The sequence below is a fragment of the Platalea leucorodia genome (assembly GCF_965183815.1).
Source record: "Platalea leucorodia genome assembly, contig: HAP1_HAP1_SCAFFOLD_362, whole genome shotgun sequence".
NCBI classification, from domain to species: domain Eukaryota; kingdom Metazoa; phylum Chordata; class Aves; order Pelecaniformes; family Threskiornithidae; genus Platalea; species Platalea leucorodia.
Window position 1 is genome coordinate 33,936 of NW_028121218.1, and position 27,546 is coordinate 61,481.

Consider the following 27,546-nt stretch of genomic DNA (forward strand, 5'->3'; position numbering starts at 1 on the left):
AGATGGCTATAGGGCCCTGCGCACGACTATAGGGCCCACCCACAGCTATAGGGCCCACAGATGGTTATAGGGCCCCACACCTGGCTATGGGGCCCCACCCACAGCTATAGGGCCCACAGATGGCTATAGGGCCCACAGATGGTTATAGGGCCCCACACCTGGCTATGGGGCCCACCCACGGCTATAGGGCCCACCCACAGCTATAGGCCCCACCCACAGCTATAGGGCCCCACACCTGGCTATAGGGCCCCACACGTGGCTATAGGGTCCCACCCCCGGCTCTAGGCCCCAGCCCCGGCTATAGGGCCCCACACCTGGCTATGGGGCCCCACCCACAGCCATAGGTCCCACCCCCGGCTCTAGGCCCCACCCCCGGCTATAGGGCCCCACACCTGGCTATGGGGCCCCACCCCCGGCTCTGGGGCTACGGCCCGGGCCAGGGCCCCCCGCGGGCTCCCCGGCCCCCAGGTGACGGGGGGCCCTGCCGTGGGGCAGGATGGCGGAGGCGGCGCTGGGGGCGGCGGCCCCCTACCTGCGGCAGGGGGAGCGGGAGCGGCTGGCGGCGCAGACCCGGCCCTTCGACCCCCGCAGCGAGTGCTTCGTCCCCCACCCCCGGCAGGAGTTCGTCCGGGGGCGGGTGGTGGGGCGCCGGGGGGGGGAGGTCACCGTCCAGACCGAGCTCGGAGAGGTGGGGGGCGGGGCGGGGGGAGGGGGCCCGGCGGGGGGAGGGTGGCCCCCAACCCATGGCGAGACCTCCCGACCCACGGGGGGCGCCCTGCAAGGCGCTGGAGAAGCCCCAGACCCATGGGAGACCCCCCCCACCCATGGGAGACCCCCCACCCATGGGAGACCCCCCCCAACCCATGGGAGACCCCCCCCACCCATGGGAGACCCCCACCCCACTGAAGACCCCCCAACCCATGGGAGACCCCCAACCCATTCAAGAGCCCCCCAACCCACGGGAGACCCCCCCCACCCCACTGAAGACCCCACAACCCATTGAAGACCCCCACCCCATGGGAGACCCCCCCCACCCCACGGGAGACCCCCAAACCATTGAAGACCCCCCCACCCATGGGAGACCCCCACCCCATGGGAGACCCACAACCCATTGAAGAGCCCCCCAACCCATTGGAGAACCTTCAACCCATGGGAGACCCCCAACCCATGAGGACCCCCCCCACCCCACGGGAGACCCCCAAACCATTGAAGACCCCCCCACCCATGGGAGACCCCCACCCCATGGGAGACCCACAACCCATTGAAGACCCCCCACCCATGGGAGCCCCCCAACCCATTCAAGAGCCCCCCAACCCATTGGAGAACCTTCAACCCATGGGAGACCCCCAACCCATGAGGACCCCCCCCACCCCACGGGAGACCCCCCCACCCCACGGGAGACCCCCACCCCGTGGGGCGCCCCCCAACGCCCCCCTCCGCCCCCCTCCCCCCCCCAGACGGTGACAGTGCAGGAGGCCGACGTCCACCAGCAGAACCCCCCCAAGTTCGACAAGATCGAGGACATGGCCATGCTGACCTTCCTCCACGAGCCCGCCGTCCTCTACAACCTCAAGGAGCGCTACGCCGCCTGGATGATCTACGTGAGCCTTCCCATCAGCCCCTGGGGCAGCCTGCCGCTGGGCGGGGCCTGCCCCCAGCCTCGGGGCGGGAGGGACGCTGCCGACCCCTCCCTAAAGCTCTTGGGCTACCTAGAAGGGGATGGGCCTGCCAGAGAGTCCAGGGGCCACCGAGAACCTGGGGGGGCTTCCCCACGCACACTGGGGCCACCCAGCCCCGGGGCTCCCTTCGCCAGCCCCTTGGGCCACCCACACCCAAGGGCTCCCAGCCCCTTGGGCCACCCAGAGCCAAGGGCTCCCAGCCCCCTTGGGCCACCCAGAGCCAAGGGGTCCCAGCCCTGGACCACTTAGGGCTACCAAGACCCAAGATGTCCCAACCCTGGACCCCTTGGGCCACCAAGACCCAAGATGTCCCAACCTTGGACCACTTAGGGCCACCAAGACCCAAGATGTCCCCTCCCCACACCCCTTGGGCCACCAGGACCCAAGATGGCCCAGCCCTGGACCCCTTGGGCCACCAAGACCCAAGATGTCCCAACCTTGGACCACTTAGGGCCACCAAGACCCAAGATGTCCCCTCCCCAGCCCCCTTGGGCCACCAAGACCCAAGATGTCCCAGCCCTGGACCCTTTGGGCCACCAAGACCCGAGACGTCCCATCTCCAGCCCCCTTGGGCCACCCAGACCCAAGATGTCCCAGCCCTGGACCACTTAGGGCTACCAACACCCAAGATGTCCCAGCCCTGGACCACTTAGGGCTACCAAGACCCAAGATGTCCCAGCCCTGGCCCTTTGGGCCACCAAGACCCGAGACGTCCCATCTCCAGCCCCCTTGGGCCACCAAGACCCAAGATGTCCCAGCCCTGGACCACTTAGGGCTACCAACACCCAAGATGTCCCAGCCCTGGACCCTTTGGGCCACCAAGACCCAAGATGTCCCATCTCCAGCCCCCTTGGGCCACCCAGAGCCAAGATGTCCCAATGCTGGACTACCTGGGGCCACCAAGACCCAAGATGGCCCCTCCCCACACCCCTTGGGCCACCAGGCCCCAAGATGGCCCAGCCCCCTTGGGCCACCCGGCCCCCAGGTGTCCCCTCCGGTGGGCGGGGCCTCACGCCCCTGCCCCCCCGCCCCCCCAGACCTACTCGGGGCTCTTCTGCGTGACCGTCAACCCCTACAAGTGGTTGCCCGTCTACAACGCCGAGGTGGTGGCCGCCTACCGGGGCAAGAAGCGGAGCGAAGCCCCGCCCCACATCTTCTCCATCTCCGACAACGCCTACCAGAACATGCTGACGGGTAGGGCCCCCCCGCGCTGACCTCATCCCCGCGGCCCCGCCCCTTTGGTGGCTGCCGGGGGGGGGGGGGAGCTGTGGGGCGGGGGGCGGGGGGCGGGGCCGCGGCGGCCTTCCCGCCCTCACGCTTCTCCTCCTGGCCCCGCCAGATCGGGAGAACCAGTCCATCCTCATCACGTAAGTCCCCGCCCCCTCCCCGCGGCCCCGCCCCGCCGCGCCCGGCCCGGGATGGAGAAGCCGCCATGATGGCCTCCAACGCCCCGCCCTCCCGCCCCGCCCCCAGCGGAGAATCCGGGGCGGGGAAGACGGTCAACACCAAGCGGGTCATCCAGTACTTCGCCAGCATCGCCGCCATCGGCGACCGCAAGAAGGAGGCGGCCAATAGCAGCAAGGTGGGGCCCCGGCCGCGCCCCCCCCAGCCGTCGCCTTCCTCCGGGGGTGTCCGCGCCCGGCCCCACCCCCCGCCTCTCCCCCTCCCCCCCCAGGGCACCCTGGAGGACCAAATCATCCAGGCCAACCCCGCCCTGGAGGCCTTCGGCAACGCCAAGACCGTCCGCAACGACAACTCCTCCCGCTTCGTGAGTGGCGAGGGGCGGGGCCGACGGGGGGGCGGGGCCGACGAGGTCACCCCTACCTGACGCCGCTGCTCTTCCCAGGGGAAGTTCATCCGCATCCACTTCGGGGCCACCGGCAAGTTGGCGTCGGCCGACATCGAGACCTGTGAGCGGGCGGAGGGAGGGAGGCGGGGCCGTTGGCCGGCAGCCATTGGCCCTCGCCCGGCTGTCCGTCACCCGCCCGTCTCCGCCCCCCCCGCCCTCCCCTCCCCCCTTCTCCCAGACCTCCTGGAGAAGTCCCGCGTCATCTTCCAGCTGAAGGCCGAGAGGAACTACCACATCTTCTACCAGATCCTCTCCAACAAGAAGCCGGAGCTGCTGGGTGAGCCGGGCCCCGCGCTCGGCCTCGCGGCTTCCCCGCCCTCCCCTCCCCCCGCCTCCCCTCCCCTCCCCCCCCCGGCTTTTGGGGCGCTCGGGGCCCTTCGGCCGCCGGCAAGGCTCAGGTTTTGTCTCCGCCCCCCGGCCCCCGCGGCGCAGAGATGCTCCTCATCACCACCAACCCCTACGACTACGGCTACGTCTCCCAAGGAGAGGTGACCGTGGCCTCCATCGACGACGCGGAAGAGCTGCTGGCAACCGACGTAAGCGGTGGGGCGGGGCGGAGGGGGCCTGGGAGGGGCGGGGGGAGGAGGCCGTGGGGGGAGGGAGGAGTCCTCAGGGGGTTGAGAGGCCCCAGAAGGATGGAGGAGGCCGTGGGGGGAGGGAGGAGGCCAGGGGGGGGTGGAGGAGTCCTCAGAAGGATGGAGGAGACCATGGGGGGATGAATCCATGGCTGGATGAAGTCCTCAGAAGGATGCAGGAGATCATAGATGGATGAATCAATGGATGGATGAGTTCATGGATGGATGGAGGAGTCCTCAGAAGGATGGGTGAGACCATGGAGGGATGGAGGAGTCCTCAGAAGGATGGACGGATGGATGAGTCCATGGCTGGATGAGTCAATGGATGGATGAAGTCCTCAGAAGGATGGAGGCGACCATGGAGGGAGGAGGCCATGGGGGGATGGAGGAGTCCTCAGGGGGTTGAGAGGCCCCAGAAGGAGGGAGGAGACCATGGGGGGATGGAGGAGTCCTCAGGGGGTTGAGAGGCCCCAGAAGGATGGAGGAGGCCATGGGGGGAGGAGTCCGTGGCTGGAGGAGTCCGTGGCTGGACAAGCCCTCAAACGGACGGCTGAAGCCATGGGCGGACGAGGCCCCAGAGGGACGAGGCCCCAGACGGACGGACAGCCTGAAGATCAGGAAGGGCAGAGGGACACGCGGCCGGTGGCCGGCCACGCCCTCAGCTCCGTCCTCTCCACCCCCCCTCCCCCAGAGCGCTTTCGACGTCCTGGGCTTCACCGGCGAGGAGAAGGCCGGCGCCTACAAGCTGACGGGCGCCATCATGCACTTCGGCAACATGAAGTTCAAGCAGAAGCAGCGGGAGGAGCAGGCGGAGGCGGACGGCACCGAAGGCGGGTGCGGGGGGGGGGGGGGGAGGGGGCGGGGCCAGGCCCGGGTGGGACCTGACCGCGCGTCTTCTCCTCGCCGCTCGGCAGATGCCGACAAGGCGGCCTACCTGATGGGGCTGAACTCGGCCGACCTCCTCAAGGGGCTGTGCCACCCCCGGGTGAAGGTGGGCAACGAGTACGTCACCAAGGGGCAGAACGTCCAGCAGGTGAGGAGCGGCGGCCCCGCCCCCGCCCCGAGGAGGGCGCCCAGAGCCCCGCCCTCACCGGCGGGCCCCGCCCCCCCCCCCCCCCCCCAGGTGTACTACTCCATCGGGGCCCTGGCCAAGGCCGTCTACGAGAAGATGTTCAACTGGATGGTGGGGAGGATCAACAACTCGCTGGAGACCAAGCAGCCGCGGCAGTACTTCATCGGCGTGCTGGACATCGCCGGCTTCGAGATCTTCGACGTGAGGCCTGCTCCACCCCGTCGTGTTGACCCCGTCGGGTGTTGAGTTGTCCCTGTCGGGTGTTGAGTCGACCCCGTCAAGTGTTGAGTTGACCCCGTTGAGTGTTGAGTTGACCCCATCGAGTGTTGAGTCGACCCCGTTGTGTTGACCCCCGAGTGTTGAGTTGACCTCGTTGTGTTTGACCCCATCGAGTTGACCCCTGTCGGGTGTTGAGTCGACCCCATCGAGTGTTGAGTTGACCCCCGAGTGTTGAGTTGACCCCCTGAGTGTTGAGTCGACCCCATCGAGTGTTGAGTTGACCCCGTTGAGTTGACCCCCGAGTGTTGAGTCGACCCCGTTGAGTGTTGAGTTGACCCCCGAGTGTTGAGTCGACCCCGTCGAGTGTTGAGTTGACCCCGTCAAGTGTTGAGTTGACCCCATCGAGTGTTGAGTCGACCCCGTTGAGTTGACCCCCGAGTGTTGAGTCGACCCCGTTGAGTTGACCCCCGAGTGTTGAGTTGACCCCCGAGTGTTGAGTTGACCCCCGAGTGTTGAGTTGTCCCTGTCGGGTGTTGAGTTGACCCCGTCGAGTTGACCCCCGAGTGTTGAGTTGACCCCGTCGAGTGTTGAGTTGACCCCCGAGTGTTGAGTCGACCCCGTTGTGTTGACCCCCGTTGACTGTAGCGTCAACCCCCGTTGAGTGTTGAGTCGACCCCGTCGAGTGTGAGTTGACCCGTCGAGTGTGAGTTGACCCCGTCGAGTGTGAGTCGACCCCCGTTGTGTTGACCCCCGAGTGTTGAGTTGACCTCGTTGTGTTGACCCCATCGAGTTGACCCCTGTCGGGTGTTGAGTCGACCCCATCGAGTGTTGAGTTGACCCCCGAGTGTTGAGTTGACCCCGTCGAGTGTTGAGTCGACCCCGTTGTGTTGATCCCCGAGTGTTGAGTCGACCCCGTTGTGTTGACCCCGAGTGTTGAGTTGACCCATCAAGCGTTGAGTGACCATCAAGCGTTGAGTTGACCCCCATCAAGCGTTGAGTTGACCCCGTTGAGTGTTGAGTTGTCCCTGTCGGGTGTTGAGTCGACCCCCGTTGTGTTGACCCCCGAGTGTTGAGTTGACCCCGTCGAGTCGACCCTGTCGATACCCTTGGATGTTGAGTTGACCCCGTTGGGCCTTCCGTTGACCCCGTCGGGTGATGAGTTGACCCCGTTGACCCCACGGGGTGCTCAGTTGACCCTGTTGATCCCACTGGGTGTCGCGTTGACCCCGTTGCCTGTCCGGTTGACCCGGTTGATCACACTGAGCATCGCGGCGACCCCGTTGGGTGTTCCGTTGACCCCGTTGATGCCATTGGACGTTACCTTGACCCTGCTGGGTCTCAGGTTGACCCCATTGGGCGTTCAGTTGACCACATTGATCCCATTGGACGTTACCTTGACCCCATTGGGTGGTGAGATGCCTCTGGTGGGTGTGTGGTTGACCCCGTTGGGTGTGTGGTTGACCCCGTTGATCCCATCGGGCCTTCAGTTGACCCCGTTGATCCCATTCGGTGCTGTGGTGACCCCACTGGCTGCTCAGTTGACCCCGTAGACCCCATCGGACGTCACCTTGACCCCGCTGGGTGGGGAGATGACGCCGTGGGCCCCGTTGGCCCTCCCCTCTCTCCCAGTTCAACAGCTTCGAGCAGCTCTGCATCAACTTCACCAACGAGAAGCTGCAGCAGTTCTTCAACCACCACATGTTCGTGCTGGAGCAGGAGGAGTACAAGAAGGAGGGCATCGAGTGGGAGTTCATCGACTTCGGCATGGACCTGCAGGCCTGCATCGACCTCATCGAGAAGGTACCGCCTCCCCCGGGGCCCGCGGGGGCCCGCGGGGGCTCCGGGAGGAGGCGCCGCCCAGCGGGAGGGCCCCGAAGGCGGCCGCTCGGCTGGGGCCGGCCGTCCTCCGCGGCCAACCAGGGCTCCTCCTCCCCAGCCCATGGGGATCATGTCCATCCTGGAGGAGGAGTGCATGTTCCCCAAGGCCTCGGACATGACCTTCAAGGCCAAGCTCTACGACAACCACCTGGGCAAGTCGGCCAACTTCGGGAAGCCCCGCAACGTCAAGGGCAAGCCGGAGGCCCACTTCGCCCTCGTCCACTACGCCGGCACGGTGGACTACAACATCCTGGGCTGGCTGGAGAAGAACAAGGACCCCCTCAACGAGACGGTGGTGGGGCTCTACCAGAAATCGGCCCTCAAGCTCTTGGCCAACCTCTTCGCCAACTACGCCGGGGCCGACGCCGGTGGGTGGGCGGGCGGGCGGGCGGGCGCTCGGCCGCGGGAGGGACGGGGGGGCGGAGGAGACCCTCGCCCACGGGAGGCCTCACCCCGCCCCTCTCCTCCCCAGGCGCTGACGGAGGGAAGGGGAAAGGAGCCAAGAAGAAAGGCTCCTCCTTCCAGACCGTCTCGGCCCTGCACCGGGTGAGGGACCTACAGAGCGGACCCGCCGGGGGGCGGGGGGAGGACGCCCCCGGCTCCGCCCCCGCCGGCCCATTGGGCAGCCCCTTCTCCCCTCCCTCCTCCCCAGGAGAACCTCAACAAGCTGATGGCCAACCTCAAGACCACCCACCCCCACTTCGTCCGCTGCCTCATCCCCAACGAGCGGAAGGCGCCGGGTGAGGAAAGGGCGGGGACGGGGGGGGGGCGGGGGCGGGGGGGCGTGGCTCCCAGCTGACCCCACCCCCCCAGGCGTGATGGACAACCCCCTGGTGATGCACCAGCTCCGCTGCAACGGGGTGCTGGAGGGCATCCGCATCTGCCGCAAGGGCTTCCCCAACCGCATCCTCTACGGGGACTTCCGCCAGCGGTAGGGCCGCGGGCCGCGGGGCGCGGGGGCGGGGCGGGGCGACCCCGCCGGGGCTGATCTCGGGGCGGCCCCGCCCCCCCGGCCCCCAGGTACCGCATCCTGAACCCCGCCGCCATCCCCGAGGGGCAGTTCATCGACAGCCGCAAGGGCGCCGAGAAGCTCCTGGGCTCCCTCGCCATCGACCACAACCAGTACAAGTTCGGGCACACCAAGGTGAGGGCGCGCGGGCTGCCAGCGGCCCCGGGGGCCCCCGCCGGCCCCCCCCGGCCCTGACCTTCAGCTCTCCTCCAAGGTCTTCTTCAAGGCGGGGCTGCTGGGGCTGCTGGAGGAGATGCGGGACGAGCGCCTGGCCCGGATCATGACCCGTTTGCAGGCCCAGGCCCGGGGCTTCCTCTCCCGCCAGGAATTCCAGAAGATCCTGGAGCGCCGGTGGGTGCTGGGGGGGAGGCGGGGGCGGGGCCGCCTCGGCTGGAGGCCGCCGGTCAGCCCCGCCCCGCCGTGCCCCCCCCAGGGAGGCGCTGCTGGTCATCCAGTGGAACGTCCGGGCCTTCATGGGGGTGAAGAACTGGCCCTGGATGAAGCTCTACTTCAAGATCAAGCCCTTGCTGAAGAGCGCCGAGACGGAGAAGGAGATGCAGGTGGGGCGGGGAGGGGGAGGAGGGGGAGGAAGGGCGGCCGGCGAGACGGAGGAAGGCTTACCGGCAGCCTTCGGCCCGCCCGCAGACGATGAAGGAGGAGTTTGGGCGGCTGAAGGAGGCCCTGGAGAAGTCGGAGGCCCGGCGGAAGGAGCTGGAGGAGAAGATGGTCTCGCTGCTGCAGGAGAAGAACGACCTTCAGCTCCAAGTGCAGGCCGTGAGTGAGAGCCGCCCCCCGAAACGGCGGCGCGGGGGCGACCGCCGCCCGCCCCGGGGACGCCCCGCGTCACCCGCCGCCCCGCCGCAGGAGCAGGACAACCTCGCCGACGCCGAGGAGCGCTGCGACCAGCTGATCAAGAACAAGATCCAGCTGGAGGCCAAGGCGAAGGAGCTGACGGAGCGGCTGGAGGAGGAGGAGGAGATGAACGCCGAGCTGACGGCCAAGAAGAGGAAGCTGGAGGACGAGTGCTCGGAGCTGAAGAAGGACATCGACGACCTGGAGCTGTCTCTGGCCAAGGTGGAGAAGGAGAAACACGCCACCGAGAACAAGGTGAGGGCGGGGAGAGGCCGTGACCCGAAGCCACCTGACTCAGGCCAAGGTGGAGAGGTTCTGAGGAGACCCGAGCTTGGCTGGGGTGGGTGGAGGAGACCCGAGGTTGGTTGGGTCTCCAAGACCCAAGGTTGGTTGGGTTGGGTCTCCAAGACCCAAGGTTGGTTGGGTTGGGTCATCAAGACCCAAGGTTGGTTGGGGTGGGTCACCGAGACCCGAGGTTGGTTGGGTCTCCAAGACCCAAGGTTGGTTGGGTTGGGTCATCAAGACCCAAGGTTGGTTGGGGTGGGTCACCGAGACCCGAGGTTGGTTGGGTCTCCAAGACCCAAGGTTGGTTGGGTTGGGTCACCAAGACCTCACGCTGGTTGGGTTGGGTCTCCAAGACCCAAGGTTGGTTGGTTGGGTCTCCAAGACCCAAGGTTGGTTGGGTCTCCAAGACCTCACGCTGGTTGGGTTGGGTCTCCAAAAGTCAAGGTTGGTTGGTTGGGTCTCCAAGACCCAAGGTTGGTTGGGTCTCCAAGACCTCACGCTGGTTGGGTTGGGTCTCCAAAAGTCAAGGTTGGTTGGGTTGGGTCTCCCAGACCTCACGCTGGTTGGGTTGGGTCTCCAAGACCCAAGGTTGGTTGGTTGGGCCACCAAGACCCAAGGTTGGTTGGTTGGGCCACCAAGACCCAAGGTTGGTTGGGGTGGGTCACCGAGATCCAAGGTTGGTTGGGTCACCAAGACCTCACGCTGGTTGGGTTGGGTCTCCAAGACCCAAGGTTGGTTGGTTGGGTCTCCAAGACCCAAGGTTGGTTGGGTTGGGCCACTGAGACCCAAGGTTGGTTGGGTCTCCCAGACCTCACGCTGGTTGGGTTGGGTCTCCAAGACCCAAGGTTGGTTGGTTGGGTCTCCAAGACCCAAGGTTGGTTGGGTCTCCCAGACCTCACGCTGGTTGGGTTGGGTCTCCAAGACCCGAGGTTGGTTGGGGTGAGTGGAGGAGACCCGAGGTTGGTTGCGTCACCAAGACCCGAGGCTGGTTGGGTTCTCCCGCATCTCCCGAGCCAGGCCCAGCTCAACCAAGAGCAAGAACAACCTCCTGCCTCTCCCCGGCGCCAGGCCTGATGGTTCTCCTCCCGCAGGTCAAGAACCTGACGGAGGAGATGGCCGGGCTGGACGAGACCATCGCCAAGCTGACGAAGGAGAAGAAGGCCCTGCAAGAAGCTCACCAGCAGACGCTGGACGACCTGCAGGCGGAGGAAGACAAGGTCAACACCTTGAGCAAGGCCAAGGTCAAGCTGGAACAGCAAGCGGATGACGTGAGTGCCGGAGCCGGTCCCGCGGGGGTGACGGTCCTGCCGGGGCGGGCGCTCGGGGGCCGACTGACGGGGGCGTCTCCGCCGCGCTGCCAGCTGGAGAGCTCGCTGGAGCAGGAGAAGAAGATCCGGATGGACCTGGAACGGGCCAAGAGGAAGCTGGAAGGCGACCTGAAGCTGACCCAGGAGAACATCATGGACCTGGAGAACGACAAGCAGCAGCTGGAGGAGAGGCTGAAGAAGTGAGGCCCCGCCCACCTCCCCCTCCCTTACCCACCACCCCGCTCTCCGCCAAGAAGCCGCCAGCGCGACGGGCGCCCGCTTCTCCCCCCGACCCAGGAAAGACTTCGAGCTCAACGCGCTCAACGCCAGAATCGAGGACGAGCAAGCGCTCGCGGCCCAGCTCCAGAAGAAGCTCAAAGAGCTTCAGGTGAGGGCGGGGCTTCAGCTTCTGGGTTGAAGAGCCTCCAGGCGGTTGGGTTGGGTTGGGTTGGGTTGAAGAGTCCCCAGTCAGTTGGGTTGGGTTGAGTTGGGTTGAAGAGCCTCCAGTTGGTTGGGTTGGGTTGAAGAGCCTCCAGTTGGTTGGGTTGGGTTGAAGAGTCTCCAGTTGGGTTGGGTTGGGTTGAGTTGGGTTGAAGAGTCTCCAGTTGGGTTGGGTTGAAGAGTCTCCAGTTGGGTTGGGTTGGGTTGAGTTGGGTTGAAGAGTCTCCAGTTGGTTGGGTTGAAGAGTCCCCAGTTGGGTTGGGTTGGGTTGAAGAGTCCCCAGGCGGTTGGGTCGGGTCGAGCGGATGGGCGGGGCGGAGCCAAGCCCGCCGACGGCGCCCCGCCCCCGGCGCCCAGGCGCGGATCGAGGAGCTGGAGGAGGAGCTGGAGGCGGAGCGGACGGGCAGGGCCAAGGTGGAGAAGCTGCGCTCGGAGCTGTCGCGGGAGCTGGAGGAGATCAGCGAGCGGCTGGAGGAGGCGGGCGGCGCCACCTCGGCGCAGCTCGAGCTCAACAAGAAGCGGGAGGCGGAGTTCCAGAAGCTGCGGCGCGACCTGGAGGAGGCCACGCTGCAGCACGAGGCCACGGCCGCCGCGCTGCGCAAGAAGCACGCCGACGGCGCGGCCGAGCTCAGCGAGCAGATCGACAGCCTGCAGCGCGTCAAGCAGAAGCTGGAGAAGGAGAAGAGCGAGCTCAAGCTGGAGCTGGACGACGTCGGCTCCAACGTGGAGCAGCTGATCAAGGCCAAGGTCGGAGACGGGGCTCCAGCCGCGACGGGACAGCTCCTCCCTCGCTCTCCCAGGCCCCCTTTCACCTCCCCGCCCTCCCCGTCTCCAGGCCAGCCTGGAGAAGACGTGCCGCGCCATGGAAGACCAGGCGAGCGAGCAGCGCGCCAAGTCCGAGGAAGCCCACCGCGCGCTCAGCGACCTCGCCGCCCAACGGGCCAAGCTCCAGACGGAGAACGGTGAGGGCCTCGCTCCGCCCCGCCACGGCGCCCGAGCCCGTGCCCGGGGGGCCGGCCTGGGGGGTCTCTCCGGCGGCTGATTGGCCACCTTCCCGCCCCCCAGCTGAGCTCTCCAGGCTGCTGGAGGAGAAGGAAGCCTTCATCAACCAGCTGACGCGAGGGAAGCTCACCTACACCCAGCAGCTGGAGGACCTCAAGAGGCAGCTGGAGGAAGAGGCCAAGGTAGGGCGGGCGGGCGGGGCCGAGGGTTGGGGGGTGACAGCCACCCCCAAGGTCAAGGGCGAGGTCGGGTTGGGAGCGGAGGGGCGGAGCGTGAGCCCGCCCCCGCAGCGGGGGGAAAGGAGCTGGGGGGCCTCAGGCAGGTTGGTGGGGTTGGTGGCTCTGGGGGAGGTGGGGGGAGGCTGGCTTGGGCTGGAGAAGGTCCGAGGGAGGTTGGGTTGGGCTGGAGGAGGTTGGGTTGGGCTGGAGAAGGTCTAAGGGAGGTTGGGCTGGCCTAGAGAAGGTTGGGTTGGTCTAGCCAAGGTCTAAGGAAGGTTGGGTTGGGCTGGAGGAGGTTGGGTTGGTCTAGCCAAGGTCTAAGGAAGGTTGGGTTGGGCTGGAGGAGGTTGGGTTGGTCTAGCCAAGGTCTAAGGGAGGTTGGGTTGGGCTGGAGGAGGTTGGGTTGGTCTAGCCAAGGTCTAAGGGAGGTTGGGCTGGCCTAGAGAAGGTTGGGTTGGTCTAGCCAAGGTCTAAGGGAGGTTGGGCTGGCCTAGAGAAGGTTGGGTTGGTCTAGCCAAGGTCTAAGGGAGGTTGGACTGGCCTAGAGAAGGTTGGGTTGGTCTAGCCAAGGCCTAAGGGAGGTTGGGCTGGTCTAGAGAAGGTTGGGCTGGTCTAGCCAAGGTCTAAGGGAGGTTGGGCTGGCCTAGAGAAGGTTGGGTTGGTCTAGCCAAGGTCTAAGGGAGGTTGGGCTGGCCTAGAGAAGGTTGGGTTGGTCTAGCCAAGGTCTAAGGGAGGTTGGGCTGGTCTAGAGAAGGTCTAAGGAAGATTGGGCTGGCCTAGAGAAGGTTGGGTTGGTCTAGCCAAGGCCTAAGGGAGGTTGGGCTGGTCTAGAGAAGGTTGGGTTGGTCTAGCCAAGGTCTAAGGGAGGTTGGGCTGGCCTAGAGGAGGTTGGGCTGGCCTAGAGGAGGTTGGGCTGGCCTAAAGAAGGTCTAAGGGAGGTTGGGCTGGCCTAGAGAAGGTTGGGTTGGTCTAGCCAAGGTCTAAGGGAGGTTGGGCTGGCCTAGAGAAGGTTGGGCTGGCCTAGCCAAGGTCTAAGGGAGGTTGGGTTGGCCTAGGGGAGGTTGGGCTGGGCTGGAGAAGACAGGATTGGTCTGGAGAGGGTCTAAGGGAGGTTGGGCTGGGTTGGGGCGAGGAAGCCCAGCTCTTACCGAGCTGGAGAACCCCAAGACGGCTGCGGGTGACGCGGGCGCCACGGTCCCGCCTTCTCCTCGCCCAGGCCAAGAACGCGCTGGCCCACGCCCTCCAGTCGGCCCGGCACGACTGCGACCTGCTGCGGGAGCAGTACGAGGAGGAGACGGAGGCCAAGGCCGAGCTCCAGCGCTCGCTCTCCAAGGCCAACTCCGAGGTGGCGCAGTGGAGGACCAAGTACGAGACGGACGCCATCCGGCGCACCGAGGAGCTGGAGGAGGCCAAGTGAGTCGTCTCCCCGCGGACGCCGAGGGGCTCCCGTGGGCGGTGGGCCCCGCCGGGCCCCGCCTCCCCTCTCCCCTCAAGGAGCCGCCACCCAGGCCGCCGCCGCGTTTCTTCAGCCTTGGGAGCTCTAGAACCCAACTGGGGGACCTAGAACCTGCCGAGAGCAACCTAGGCCGGCCACCGCCCTCCCGAGTCCTACCGGCGTCTTCCTCTCCAACATCTCCCCCTCTGGGGGGCTCCCGCGGGCTGGTGGGTCACCCGGAGGTTTCTCCCATACTTCTGGCAGGAAGAAGCTGGCCCAGCGGCTGCAGGAGGCCGAGGAGGCGGTGGAGGCGGTCAACGCCAAGTGCTCCTCCCTGGAGAAGACCAAGCACCGGCTGCAGAACGAGATCGAGGACCTGACGGCGGACCTGGAGCGGGCGAACGCCGCCGCCGCCGCCCTGGACAAGAAGCAGAGGAACTTCGACAAGGTTGGGGGGCGGCGCGAAAGGGCGGGAAGGGGGCGGAGAGGCGCGGGGCCCACCAAGCGTAGCCCAGCAAAGACGGGCGGGAGAAGCGGCCCAGAAGGCGGGCGGGCAACGGTCGAAGGCCCCCTTTCGGCAGAGCTTCAAGTCCCACCAGGAGCTTGCTGGGGCGAGGAGGAGGAGGAGGAGGAGGAGGAGGAGCAGGTTCCTCGCGGGGGAAGCGGCCGGTGACCGGGCTCCCGCCGGCGCCCCCGTAGATCTTGGCCGAGTGGAAGCAGAAGTCCGAGGAGTCGCAGACGGAGCTGGAGGCGTCGCAGAAGGAGGCCAGGTCCCTCAGCACCGAGCTCTTCAAGCTGAAGAACGCCTACGAGGAGGCGCTCGAGCGCCTGGAGACCTTCAAGAGGGAGAACAAGAACCTCCAAGGTGAGGCCGCCGCCGCCGCCCCCCGCCCCCCGCCCGGTTCTCCGCCCCCTCCCGCCTGACGGGCCGGGACCTCGCCCGCCCAGAGGAGATCTCGGACCTCACGGAGCAGCTGGGCGCCAGCCACAAGACCGTCCACGAGCTGGAGAAGGTGCGCAAGCAGCTGGACGCCGAGAAGCTGGAGCTCCAGGCCGCGCTGGAGGAGGCGGAGGTGAGCCGAGGCGCGGCCCCGCGCTCTCCCGCTCCCCTCCGCGGCCCCCGACGTCCCCGCTCTCCCCCCCAGGCCTCGCTGGAGCACGAGGAGGGGAAGATCTTGAGGGCCCAGCTGGAGTTCAACCAGGGCAAGGCGGACTACGAGCGCAAGCTGGCCGAGAAGGAGGAGGAGATGGAGCAGGCCAAGCGCAACCACCTGCGGGCGGCGGACGCGCTGCAGACCTCGCTGGACGCCGAGACCCGCAGCCGCAACGAGGCCCTCAGGCTGAAGAAGAAGATGGAGGGCGACCTCAACGAGATGGAGATCCAGCTCGGCCACGCCAACCGCCTGGCCGCCGAGGCCCAGAAGCAAGTCAAGACCTTGCAGGGCTGCCTCAAGGTACCCCTGGGACGCGGGGCCCGGGAGGAGCCGCGGGGCGGCCGCTCCCGCCGCCCCGCCCCGGCGCTCGGCCGGACGCCCGCCCCCCGCCCCGCCGGCCCCGCTCACCCTCGCCCCGCCGCCGCCGCCCCGCCTCGCAGGACACCCAGCTGCAGCTGGACGACGCCCTGCGGGCCGCCGAGGACCTGAAGGAGAACGTGGCCATCGCGGAGAGGAGGAACGACCTCCTGCAGGCGGAGCTGGAGGAGCTCCGGGCGGCGCTGGAGCAGACGGAGAGGGCGCGCAAGTTGGCCGAGCAGGAGCTGCTCGAGGCCGGCGAGAGGGTCCAGCTCCTCCACTCCCAGGTGAGACCGCGGCAGCAGCCGCCGCCCGGAGAGGTCCGCCCTGGAGGCCCCGCGCCCCCGGGCGGCTCCTCTCCTCCGCCCGGAGGCCCCCGACGCCTCCGGAGAGGCGGGCTCCGGGCGGCGGGGCTGAAGGAGGAGGGGGCGGCGGCCCCGCGGCCACCTCCCCACCGCTCCTCCTCCGCCTCCAGAACACCAGCCTCCTCAGCCAGAAGAAGAAGCTGGAGGGCGACATCTCCCAGCTGCAGGCGGAGGTGGAGGAGGCCGTCCAGGAGGGCAGGAACGCCGAGGAGAAGGCCAAGAAGGCCGTCACCGACGTGAGTGCCGCGGCGGCACCGGCCCCCGGGACCCCTCCCGCCGCCCGCGCCCCCTCGCCCCTGAGGCCTTCTCTCCTCGCCCAGGCGGCCATGATGGCGGAGGAGCTGAAGAAGGAGCAGGACACCAGCGCCCACCTGGAGCGGATGAAGAAGAACATGGAGCAGACCATCAAGGACCTGCAGCTGCGGCTGGACGAGGCCGAGCAGTTGGCCCTCAAGGGGGGCAAGAAGCAGCTGCAGAAGCTGGAGGCCCGCGGCAGGGAGCTGGAGAACGAGCTGGAGGCCGAGCAGAAGCGCACCGCCGACAGCGTCAAGGGCCTCCGCAAGTCCGAGCGGCGCGTCAAGGAGCTCAGCTACCAGGTGGGGCCACCCCGGCCCGGCCGCTCGTCATCCAGCGCCGTGGCGTCACCTAGGACACGGCAGAGCCGGGGGCCGCGGGGGCAGGGATGGCCTAGAACGTCGCCCGCTGCCGCCTCTCTATCCGCGGCGCTGGAACAGGCTTGACCTGGTGGCCACGGGGGCAGGAGCGACCCACAGGGTTGACCTGGTGGCCAGAGGGACGTGGTTGACCCAGAAGGTTGACCTGGTGGCCACAGGGACATGGTTGACCAAGAAGGTTGACCTGGTGGCCAGAGGGACATGGTTGACCAAGAAGGTTGACCTGGTGGCCACAGGGACACAGGTGACCCAGAAGGTTGACCTGGTGGCCAGAGGGACATGGTTGACCCAGAAGGTTGACCTGGTGGCCAGAGGGATGTGGTTGACCAAGAAGGTTGACCTGGTGGCCAGAGGGACACAGGTGACCCAGAAGGTTGACCTGGTGGCCACAGGGACGCGGATGACCCAGAACATTGACCTGGTGGCCACAGGGGCAAGAGCGACCCACAAGGTTGACCTGGTGGCCACAGGGACATGGTTGACTGAGAAGGTTGACCTGGTGGCCAGAGGGACACAGGTGACCCAGAACATTGACCTGGTGGCCACAAGGACACAGGTGACCCATAGCATTGACCTGGTGGCCACAGGGACGCGGATGACCCAGAGCATTGACCTGGTGGCCACAGGGACACAGGTGACCCAGAACATTGACCTGGTGGCCACAGGGACGCGGATGACCCAGAACATTGACCTGGTGGCCACAGAGGCACAGGTGACCCAGAACATTGACCTGGTGGCCACAGGGACGCGGATGACCCAGAACATTGACCTGGTGGCCACAGGGACACGGGTGACCCAGAGCATTGACCTGGTGGCCACAGGGACGCGGATGACCCCGACCGTCACCCGTTGCCTCCGTACCCACAGAGAGACAGGGCACGAGAGACCTAGGGCTCGCCCGCTGCCGTAGGGTGACCTAGAACACGCCCGAGCCGGTGGCCACAGGCGAAGCCAGACCCCAGCTCGGCCTCCGCGCCCAGGAGGCCTCCAGGCAGGGAAACTGAGGCACAGCGAGGGCCCGGGAGAGCCGCTCGGGCCCCGGGGCCGGTCTCCAGCCCCGCCTCTCTCCTCCCCGCAGGCGGAGGAGGACAAGAAGAACCTGGGGCGGCTGCAGGAGCTGGTGGACAAGCTGCAGCTGAAGGTCAAGGCCTACAAGCGGCAGGCGGAGGAGGCGGTGGGTGCCCGGAGAGGGGGGGCGGAGCAACGGGAGGGAGGGGGGTGGGGCGGCCGGACGGGGGGTGGGACACGCGGGAGAGAAGACGGACGGACGGGGTGTGGGACACGCGGGAGAGAAGACGGACGGACGGGGGGTGGGACACGCGGGAGAGAAGACGGCCGGACGGGTGGGAGGGATGGAAGGATGGGGGGAAGGACGGACGGACGGTGGGGTGGGGGGCGGGACATCTGCCTGTGGGGCAGCCCCACGGACGCCCCCCCGCCCCCCCAGGAGGAACAGGCCAACGCCAACCTGGCCAAGCTCCGCAAGGCGCAGCACGAGCTGGCCGAGGCGGAGGAGCGCGCCGACGCGGCCGAGTCCCAGGTCAACAAGCTGCGGGCCAAGAGCCGCGACGTCGGAGCCAAGGTGGGACCTCCCCCCGCCCCACGGCCGCCCCACGGCCGCCCCACGGCTGCCCCACGGCCGCCCCCTCCATCTTCTCTCCCGCCCCACCCCAGAAGCTGCACGAGGAGGAGTGACCCCACCGCCGCCACGAGTGACCCCACCGCCACCAGCGACCCCACCGCCGCCACCAGCGACCCCACCGCCGCCCTCCCCCGCCCCAGACGGGGCCCTAACGACCTACAAGTAGCTCATTAATTAACGAAGACCGGGAGAACCCAGGCGCCCGGGAGCGGGGGTGGGGGGAGGGGACACAATGTCTCCTCGCCCACCCCACCCCAAAAAAAACCCCCACGAGCACAGAGAAGCATCGGAAGTTGTTTAAATGGCGCCCAAACCCGGGGGGCTGGGGGTGGTTATGGGGCGGGGCTCTGGGGGAGGGGAGCAGGGAATTATGGGACATGAGTTTTTTTTTTGGGGGGGGGGGGATCCAATTAGGTTGAGTCCATGTCGGGGTCTGGAAGAGAAAGAGAAGGGGGTTGGAGAAGATGGCGGACGAGGGCCCGCCCCCCACCCCAGGGACCCCGTAACTCACCCCGTCGCACCGCCGGGGCCACCTCGGCGCGGTAGGTGACGAAGGCGTCGAAGGCGAAGAGGAAGGCGAGGATGAGGCTGAAGGTCTGGGGAGGAGGAGGAGTGGGCGGGGCTTGGTCAGGCAGGGGGTGGGGCATGGGTTGGGGGCGGGGCTTGGGGGGGGAGGGGGGTAGGTTACTCACAAAGGTGGTGGCGGCCAAGGCGTCCCGGGAGGCGGCCAGGGCCACCAGGGCTACGACGAGGAAGATGATGGTCCCGCTGACGGCCCGGAGGAGGTCCTGGAGGGGGGACACCGTGGGGGACGCTATGGCGGGACAACACCGTGGGGGGGACACCACGGGGACGTGAGAGGGGACACCGCGGTGGCCACCGAGGGGCCAACACCCTGGGGGGACACCAGGAGATGCTGAGGTGGCCACCATGGGGACACCACCATGGAGGAACCCCAGGAGATACCAAGGTGGCCACCAAGGGGCCAACACTACAGTGGCCACCAGGAGATATCAAGGTGGCCACCAAGGGGCCAACGCTACGGTGGGCCAACAGGAGACACCAAGGCGGCCACCAAGGGGCCGATGCTATGGTGGGCCACCAGGAGACACCAAGGTGGCCACCAAGGGGACAGCACCATGGAGGAACACCAGGAGATACCAAGGTGGCCACCAAGGGGCCAACACTCCGGTGGGCCACCAGGAGACACCAAGGTGGCCACCAAGGGGCTGACGCTACAGTGGGCCACCAGGAGATATCAAGGTGGCCACCAAGGGGCCAACACTATGGTGGGCCAACAGGAGACACCAAGGCGGCCACCAAGGGGCCGATGCTATGGTGGGCCACCAGGAGGCACCAAGGCGGCCACCAAGGGGCCAACGCTATGGTGGGCCACCAGGAGATATCAAGGTGGCCACCAAGGGGCTGACGCTACAGTGGGCCACCAGGAGATATCAAGGTGGCCACCAATGGGCCAACACTATGGTGGGCCACCAGGAGACACCAAGGCGGCCACCAAAGGGACAGCACCACGAGGGGACACCAGCAGACGCCAAGGTGGACACGGAGGGGACGCCGGGGGGGGGGGGGACAACGCGTGGGGCGGCCGCGGGGCCACCTACCAGGCAGGGCCCGTAGCCGTGGGGCAGGCGGGGGGGGTCCCGCAGCAGCCGCCCCCCCAGGGCGGCCGCCCCGCCCAGGGCCTGCAGCAGCGCCGGGGCCAGCGTGGGGGGCGCGGGGGGGGCCAGCAGCCCCACAACCGCCCCACACAGCACCTGGGGGGCACGGGAGGGGGGGACGTGGGGGGCATGGCAGCCCCACAGCGCCCCATAGCACCCCTATAGAGCCCCTATAGAGCCCCACAGCGCCCCATAGCACCCACAGCGCCCCTATAGAGCCCCACAGTGCTCCATAGCACCCACAGCGCCCCATAGCATCTCTATAGAGCCCCACAGCGCCCCATAGCACCCCTATAGAGCCCCACAGCTCCCCATGGGGGCCTATGGCACCCCTATAGAGCCCCACAGCACCCCATAGCACCCACAGCGCCCCATAGCACCCACAGTGCCCCATAGCACCCCTATAGAGCCCCCCAGCGCCCCATAGCATCCCTATAGAGCCCCACAGCGTCCCATAGCACCCACAGCGCCCCATAGCACCCCTATAGAGCCCCCCAGCGCCCCATAGCACCCCTATAGAGCCCCCCAGCGCCCCATAGCACCCACAGCGCCCCATAGCACCCCTATAGAGCCCCCCAGCGCCCCATAGCACCCCTATAGAGCCCCACAGCACCCCATAGCAACCACAGCACCCCATAGCACCCCTATAGAGCCCCTATAGAGCCCCATAGCACCCCTATAGAGCCCCCCAGCGCCCCATAGCAACCACAGCACCCCATAGCACCCCTATAGAGCCCCACAGCGCCCCATAGCACCCACAGCACCCCATAGCACCCCTATAGAGCCCCACAGCGCCCCACAGCACCCACAGTGCCCCATAGCATCCCTATAGAGCCCCACAGCTCCCCATGGGGGCCTATGGCACCCCTATAGAGCCCCACAGCACCCCATAGGACCCACAGCACCCCATGGGGGCCTATGGCACCCCTATAGAGCCCCACAGTGCCCCATAGCACCCCTATAGAGCCCCCCAGTTCCTCCCAGTTCCTCCCTACCAGCTGGGCCCCCAGCAGCAGCCCCTTTGGGGTGCGCAGGACCCCCAAGTCGAAGGCCCCGGGTGGCTCCTGCTGCCCCATAGCGGGGGGACCTGTGGGGCTGGGGGGGGCGGGGACACACGTGGGTGTTGTGTGTCCCCCCCCGTGACAGGCGGCGCCGGGACAGGGGACAAAGGGACATTGTGCAGGGACTGGGGGGGGGAGCGGGAGGGGCTGGGGGGTACTGGGAGCTGCTGGGGGGGGTACTGGGAGGCACTAGGGGGTGACTGTGGTACACTGGGAGTGACCGGGGAGCACTGGGAGTGACTGGGAGGCACTGGGGGGGTGACTGTGGCACACTGAGAGTGACTGGGGAGCACTGGGAGCAACTGGGATTGACTGGGAGGCACTGAGGGCTGTGACTGGCACACTGGGAGTGACTGGGATTGACTGGGAGGTGATTGTGGCACACTGGGAGCGACTGGGGAGCACTGGGAGCTACTAGGAGGCACTGGGGGCAACTGGGATTGGCTGGGAGGCACTGGGGGTTGACTGGGGGGTGACTGGGGAGCAACTGGGGGCAACTGGGATTGACTGGGGAGCACTGGGAGATGGTGGGAGGCACTGGGGAGTGACTGGGAGGTGACTGGGAAGCACTGGGGGCAACTGGGATTGACTGGGGAGCAACTGGGACACAGTGGGGGGGTGACTGGGGAGCACTGGGAGGCAACTGGGAAGCACTGGGAAGTGTCTGGGGAGGGTGACAGGGAGCGACTGGGAACCACCCAGGAGGTGCTGGGAGGGACTGGGGGGGGTTACTGGGAGCAACTGGGAGGTGCTGGGACCACCACCACCCCCCGCAACACCCCCCCCCCGCCCCGGAGGCCGCGGTACCACGGGGAGGGCGGCTGTTGCCGGGAGGACCTCGGCTTCTCCTCAGCTCCGCTTGGAGGACCAAGATGTCGTCCGCCTGTCCCGGAGGACCTCGGGTCTGCCTGTCCTGGAGGACTGTCACCTTCTGCCTGTCCTGGAGGACCTCGGGTCTGCCTGTCCTGGAGGACCGTCACCTTCTGCCTGCCCTGGAGGACCTCGGGTCTGCCTGTCCTGGAGGACCGTCACCTTCTGCCTGTCCCGGAGGACCTCGGGTCTGCCTGTCCTGGAGGACCGTCACCTTCTGCCTGCCCTGGAGGACCTCGGGTCTGCCTGTCCCGGAGGACTGTCACCTTCTGCCTGTCCCGGAGGACCTCGGGTCTGCCTGTCCTGGAGGACCGTCACCTTCTGCCTGTCCCGGAGGACCTCGGGTCTGCCTGTCCTGGAGGACTGTCACCTTCTGCCTGTCCTGGAGGACCTCGGGTCTGCCTGTCCTGGAGGACCGTCACCTTCTGCCTGTCCTGGAGGACCTCGGGTCTGCCTGTCCCGGAGGACTGTCACCTTCTGCCTGTCCTGGAGGACCTCGGGTCTGCCTGTCCTGGAGGACCGTCACCTTCTGCCTGTCCTGGAGGACCTCGGGTCTGCCTGTCCCGGAGGACCGTCACCTTCTGCCTGTCCTGGAGGACCTCGGGTCTGCCTGTCCCGGAGGACCGTCACCTTCTGCCTGTCCTGGAGGACCTCGGGTCTGCCTGCCCTGGAGGACCGTCACCTTCTGCCTGTCCCGGAGGACCGTCACCTTCTGCCTGTCCCGGAGGACCTCGGGTCTGCCTGCCCTGGAGGACCGTCACCTTCTGCCTGCCCTGGAGGACCTCGGGTCTGCCTGTCCCGGAGGACCTCGGGTCTGCCTGTCCCGGAGGACTGTCACCTTCTGCCTGCCCTGGAGGACCTCGGGTCTGCCTGTCCCAGAGGACTGTCACCTTCTGCCTGTCCTGGAGGACCTCGGGTCTGCCTGCCCTGGAGGACTTCCTTGGAGGACTCATCTCCACCCGAGGACTCACAAACCTTCTGCCTGTCCCGGAGGACCTTCTCTCCACCTTGGAGGACTGAGTCACCTTCTGCCTGTGCTGGAGGACCTCAACTCCAACTTCTGCCTGCCCTGGAAGACTTTGGTCCAGGCTTGAACTGTTGCCTTCTGCCTGTCCTGGAGAACCACCTTGAAGGACTAAGTCACCTTTTCTGCCTGTGCTGGAGGACTTTCACTCCACCTCAGAGGACCAAGTCACCTTCTGCCTGGCCTGGAGGACCAAGTCACCTTCTGCCTGTCCTGGAGGACCTCAGCCTGCCTTCAATGACTTCTGACTGTCTTGGAGGACTGAGCCACCTTCTGCCTGGCCTGGAGGACCACCTTGGAGGACTGAGACAGCTTCTGCTTGTGCTGGAGGACCTCAGCCTGCCTTCAACGAGTTCTGCCTGTGCTGGAGGACCTTCTCTCCACCGCAGAGAACCAAGTCACCTCCTGCCTGTCCTGGAGGACCTCAGCCTGCCTTCAATGACTTCTGCCTGTCTTGGAGGACTGAGCCACCTTCTGCCTGGCCTGGAGGACCTTCTCTCCACCTCAGAGGACCAAGTCACCTTCTGCCTGTCCTGGAGGACCTCAGCCTGCCTTCAACAACTTCTGCCTGTCTGGGAGGACTGAGCCAACTTCTGCCTGGGCTGGAGGACCTTGGTCCTGGCCTTGGAGAACTGTTGCCTTCTGCCTGTCCTGGAGAACCACCTTGAAGGACTAAGTCACCTTTTCTGCCTGTGCTGGAGGACTTTCACTCCACCTCAGAGGACCAAGTCACCTTCTGCCTGGCCTGGAGGACCGCCTTGGAGGACCGAGTCACCTTCTGCCGGGCCCATCTGCCTGTACTGGATGACCTCAGCCTCCTTCAACGAGTTCTGCCTGTGCTGGAGGACCTTCTCTCCACTGCAGAGGACCAAGTCACCTTCTGCCTGGCCTGGAGGACCACCTTAGAGAACCACGTCACCTTCTGCCTGTCTTGGAGGACCGAGTCACCTTCTGCCTGGCCTGGAGATCCTCACTCCCTCCTTGGAGGACCACGACCTTCTGCCTGGCCTGGAGGACCTCATCTCCACCTGTTCTTCTGCCTGGCCTGGAGGACCAGGTTATCTTCCACCTGTCCTGAAGGACCACCGTGGAGGACTGAGTCACCTCTTGCCTCTCCTGGAGGACCTCGGTCCCACCTTGGGAGGACTGAGCCACCACCGTGAACCCCGTGTCCTCCCCAAACCCCCCTGCGCGGGTCCCGCCCCCCCCGCCGTGGGTCACAGCACAGACACACCTCGTCCCCCCGGGGCCACTTTATTACCCCCCCTCCCCAAAAAAAACACCACCCCACAGCGCAGGGGCCCCCCCCCAGACCCCGCCCTCCCCCCGGCGACGTCCGGCCCTGCCCGGCCCCTCCGGCTCCGCCACCTGCAACGATAAACACACTCAAATCTTATGGGGAGGGGGAGAAAGAAAGGGGGAGGAGGGGAAAGAAAGGGGGCGTGCGGGGGAGGGGCCACGCGGGGCGGCACCCCCCCTCCCCCCCACGGCCCCCGCCCCACGGCGGCGGCGTCCGGCTGCGGCGGTTCGGGGGAGCCCCGGACTAATAGGGGGAGTACCATGAGGTGGCTCTGGCCCGGCCCCTGTGGAAATGGGGGGAAGGGGTTAGGGGGGGGGAGCGCGGCCGTCCTGGAGGACCTCGGGTGGCCTGGGGGACCGAGGGACCCTCGGACCACCAGGGACGCACCAAGGTACCCCCTCCTTCAGCCCACCTCGGAGGACCAAAGCACCATCAGCCCACCTCGGAGGACCTCGGGTACCTCGGAGGACCAAGGCACCCCCAGCTCAGACCACTCTGGAGGACCCGAGTCTTCCTCGGAGGACCAAGGTACCCTCAGACCACCTCGGAGGACCGAGGTACCCCCCTCTCAGACTGTTCTGGATGACCTCAGACTTCCTTGGAGGACCAAAGCACCCCCAGCTCAAACCACGCCGGAGAACTTTTAGTCTTCCTTGGAGGACCAAAGCACCATCAACGCACCCTGGAGAACCAACAACCTGTCCCGGAGGACCCCTCAGCCAACGGCAAAGGACCAACAACCCTCCGTTCACCCTGGAGGACCTCACTCCACCTTGGAGGACTCAGGTACCACCAGCTCACCCTGCAGAACCCCACCATGTCCTGGAGGACCCAGGAACCCTCAACCTGTCTTGGACAACCCCAACCCCAACCCAGGTACCCTCGTCCTACCTTGGAGAACCCTCATCCCGCTTTGGAGGACCCCCAGATACCCCCAACCACCTCCTGGAGGACCCCAACCCCCCTCAGCCCACCCCAGAGGACCCCAACAACGTCCTGGAGGACCCCAACAACGTCCTGGAGGACCTCAGCCCACCTCGGGAGGCCCCACCCACCTGTAGGCCCGCCCGCGAGGCCGACTGTAGCCGCTGTAGAAGCGGGCACGGGTCGCGCTGTAACCGCCGCCGCGGCCCCGGTAACGGGTGCGGGGAAAACCCCGATCCGTCGTGCTGATGCCGGGTCGGTTGGTTCGTTTGGGGATCACCTTAACGAGGGGGAGAGGGGTGTGAACGGCACAGGCGAGGCGTCACCGCGCCGCTAACAACCGCCCCGCGGCCTCACCTTAATTTGCCGCCCGCGGAAGAGGGACTCGTCAAGCGCCATCGACGTCCGCACCGACTCCTTGTCGGAGAACTCGATGTAGGCGAACCTGGGGAGCGGGGACAGGGTGGGCGTGGCGGGGCGCGGGGGTGACACGGGGGCGTCCCGTCACGCTGTTGTCACCCGACTCACCCCTTGGGGTGGCCGCTGTACTTGTCGCAGAGGATGGTGACGCGGTTGACGGAGCCGCAGCCGTGGAAATGGGCCTCCAGCTCTTCCGCCGTGGCCCCGTAGTCCACCTGGGGGGGGGGATACAATGATTTGGGGGGGGGGGCTGTAGGGGGCGGGGCCCGGACACCTGCGTCCCCCACACCCCCTCGGCGTCCCCTACACCCGCCTCGCGTCACCCGCACCCCTCAGCGTCCCCGTCACTCACGTTGCCCACGTAGATGGAGCGAGCGTCCGCCTCCATTTTCTCCTCCAGGGACATGATGACCGGGCCGGCTGCGGGTGACGGGTGTTGGGGGGACAGGGCGGGTCAGGGGGGGGACCCCGACACCCGGGGGTGCCGACCCCGACACCGCGGGGGACCCCGGCGCCCGGGGGGCCTCACCGTTGCCCGGCGGGGGGCTCATGTTCATCTGTTTCTCCACTTCGTTCTGCAGCTCTTTGAGTTTTTCCGCCTCTTCCTCCATCTCCCGCACCCGGGCCTTGATGGCCTCCAGCTCCTGGGGGGGGGCGGGGCAAAGGTCAGGGGTCAAGGGGTGGACCCCAACCCCCTCCCCGTGACCCCGAAGTCCCCCCGTCACCCCACATGACCAAGGACCCCCCCCCATCGCCCCCAAATCCATTGTCCCACGTGACCAAGACCCCCCCACGTGACCCTACACCCCCGAATCCACTGCTCCATGTGACCAAGCGCCCCCCACGTGACCAAGCCCCCCCCCACGTGACCAAGGCCCCCCCCAATCGCCTCCAGACCCCCCAAACCCCCACCCCCCCACATGACACTGGACCCCCCCCCATCACCCCCAACCCCCCCCACATGACCAAGGGCCCCCCATGTGACCCTGCACCCCCCCAATCACCCTCAGACCCCCATAATTCCCCCCCCCACATGACCAGAACCCACCACGTGACCAAGGAAGTCCCCCCATGACCAAGGAACCCCCCCCATGACCCCCAAAGCCACTGTCCCATGTGACCAAGCATTCCCCCATCGACCCCAGACCCACCCCATGTGACCAAGGACCCCCCATCCACCTCAGACCCCCCCTCAACCCCCCCCAATCCACCCCCACGTGACCAAGGCCCCCCTCAATCGCCCCAAACACACCCCCCGTCACGTGACCAAGGACCCCCAACCCCCCCCCAAATCCACCCCCGCGTGACCAAGGACCCCTCAAGTCCCCCCCATGTGACCAAAGACACCCCCATCACCCCCAGACCCCCTCAACCCCCCCCAAATCCACCCCCCACCTGACCAAAGACCCCCTATGTGACCAAAACCCCCCCAAATCCACCCCCCATGTGACCAAAACCCCCCCAAATCCACCCCCACGTGACCAAAGACCCCCCAAATCCACCCCCACGTGACCAAAGACCCCCCAAATCCACCCCCACGTGACCAAAGACCCCCCAAATCCACCCCCCCACGTGACCAAAGACCCCCCCCGTGACCAAAGACCCCCCAAATCCACCCCCCCACGTGACCAAGGACCCCCATCACCCCCAGACCCCCTCAATCCCCCCCCAATCCACCCCCACGTGACCAAGGGCCCCTGTACATGACCAAGAAGCCCTCAAATCTCCCCCCACGTGTCCAAAGACCTCCCATGTGACCAAAGACCCCCCCAAATCCACCCCCCACGTGACCAAGGACCCCCAAACCCCCTCAAATCCCCCCCCCACATGACTAAGGACCCCCCCATCACCCCCAATCCACCCCCACGAGACCAAAGACCCCCCACGTGACCAAAGACCCCCCCCAAGTCCCCCCCCCCCACATGACCAAGGACCCCCATCACCCCCAGGCCCCCTCAATCCACCCCCACATGACCAAGGGCCCCTCCACGTGACCAAGGGCCCCTCAAATCTCCCCCCACGTGACCAAAGACCACCCCCCCATCACCCCCAGGCCCCTTCAACCCCCCCAAATCCACCCCCCCATAACCAAAGACCCCCCCCAACACCCCCAGGCTCCCCCAATCCCCCCCAATCCACCCCCACGTGACCAAGGACCCCTCAAATCTCCCCCCACGTGACCAAAGACCCCCCCCATCACCCCCAGGCCCCCTCACTCCCCCCCAAATCCACCCCCCCACGTGACCAAAGACCCC

General features: G+C 66.8%; 3 protein-coding genes across 4 annotated transcripts; 1 reads left to right on the top strand and 2 right to left on the bottom strand.

The window, feature by feature from the left end:
• Positions 1–496: 496 nt before the first annotated feature.
• On the top strand, positions 497–18,202 carry LOC309604117 (myosin-7-like; the record flags this gene model as incomplete). Its single annotated transcript, XM_082339029.1, has 39 exons — positions 497–688; positions 1,458–1,601; positions 2,717–2,873; positions 3,019–3,046; positions 3,153–3,261; positions 3,355–3,447; positions 3,526–3,589; positions 3,707–3,805; positions 3,961–4,064; positions 4,795–4,933; positions 5,018–5,136; positions 5,227–5,376; positions 7,024–7,194; positions 7,331–7,640; positions 7,745–7,818; positions 7,925–8,012; positions 8,086–8,203; positions 8,293–8,416; positions 8,496–8,632; positions 8,715–8,841; positions 8,927–9,055; positions 9,146–9,388; positions 10,510–10,686; positions 10,780–10,925; positions 11,023–11,113; positions 11,524–11,913; positions 12,002–12,128; positions 12,232–12,350; positions 13,603–13,799; positions 14,086–14,269; positions 14,521–14,686; positions 14,770–14,894; positions 14,967–15,275; positions 15,416–15,619; positions 15,808–15,933; positions 16,018–16,293; positions 17,450–17,545; positions 17,819–17,953; positions 18,046–18,202. 39 exons carry the CDS (start codon positions 497–499, stop codon positions 18,064–18,066), a joined length of 5,808 nt encoding a protein of 1,935 aa, XP_082195155.1. The 3' UTR covers positions 18,067–18,202.
• Positions 18,203–18,328: 126 nt separating this feature from the next.
• LOC309604115 (CKLF-like MARVEL transmembrane domain-containing protein 5) lies at positions 18,329–21,681 on the bottom strand. 2 transcript variants are annotated; one of them, XM_082339027.1, is made up of 6 exons: positions 21,561–21,681; positions 20,688–20,787; positions 19,636–19,788; positions 18,706–18,801; positions 18,525–18,609; positions 18,329–18,446 (listed from the first exon to the last, which is right to left on the bottom strand). In XM_082339027.1, the coding sequence occupies exons 2-6, from the start codon at positions 20,766–20,768 to the stop codon at positions 18,424–18,426; spliced, it is 438 nt and encodes a 145-aa protein (XP_082195153.1). In that variant the 5' UTR covers positions 20,769–20,787; positions 21,561–21,681; the 3' UTR covers positions 18,329–18,423. The 2 variants fall into 2 exon arrangements, with proteins under 2 accessions (XP_082195153.1, XP_082195152.1); XM_082339026.1 differs by having other exon boundaries at positions 21,591–21,671.
• Positions 21,682–23,979: 2,298 nt separating this feature from the next.
• On the bottom strand, positions 23,980–25,942 carry PABPN1 (poly(A) binding protein nuclear 1). The gene is made up of 6 exons (XM_082339028.1): positions 25,821–25,942; positions 25,644–25,711; positions 25,400–25,506; positions 25,229–25,316; positions 25,003–25,151; positions 23,980–24,230 (listed from the first exon to the last, which is right to left on the bottom strand). The coding sequence occupies exons 1-6, from the start codon at positions 25,900–25,902 to the stop codon at positions 24,191–24,193; spliced, it is 534 nt and encodes a 177-aa protein (XP_082195154.1). The 5' UTR covers positions 25,903–25,942; the 3' UTR covers positions 23,980–24,190.
• Between the last annotated feature and the right edge of the window lie 1,604 nt (positions 25,943–27,546).

Excerpts from the sequence above, each read along its gene's own strand:
- PABPN1 (XM_082339028.1), bottom strand. The coding sequence starts at position 25,902 with ATGGAGGAAGAGGCGGAAAAACTCAAAGAGCTGCAGAACGAAGTGGAG. Across the intron at positions 25,507-25,643 it reads GCTCCATCTACGTGGGCAAC|GTGGACTACGGGGCCACGGC; the intron begins GTGAGTGACGGG and ends CCCCCCCCCCAG. Across the intron at positions 25,152-25,228 it reads TCCGCGGGCGGCAAATTAAG|GTGATCCCCAAACGAACCAA; the intron begins GTGAGGCCGCGG and ends CCCCTCGTTAAG.
- LOC309604115 (XM_082339027.1), bottom strand. The coding sequence starts at position 20,768 with ATGGGGCAGCAGGAGCCACCCGGGGCCTTCGACTTGGGGGTCCTGCGC. Across the intron at positions 18,802-19,635 it reads ACGGCTACGGGCCCTGCCTG|GACCTCCTCCGGGCCGTCAG; the intron begins GTAGGTGGCCCC and ends TCCCCCCTCCAG. Across the intron at positions 18,610-18,705 it reads CCTTGGCCGCCACCACCTTT|ACCTTCAGCCTCATCCTCGC; the intron begins GTGAGTAACCTA and ends CCTCCTCCCCAG.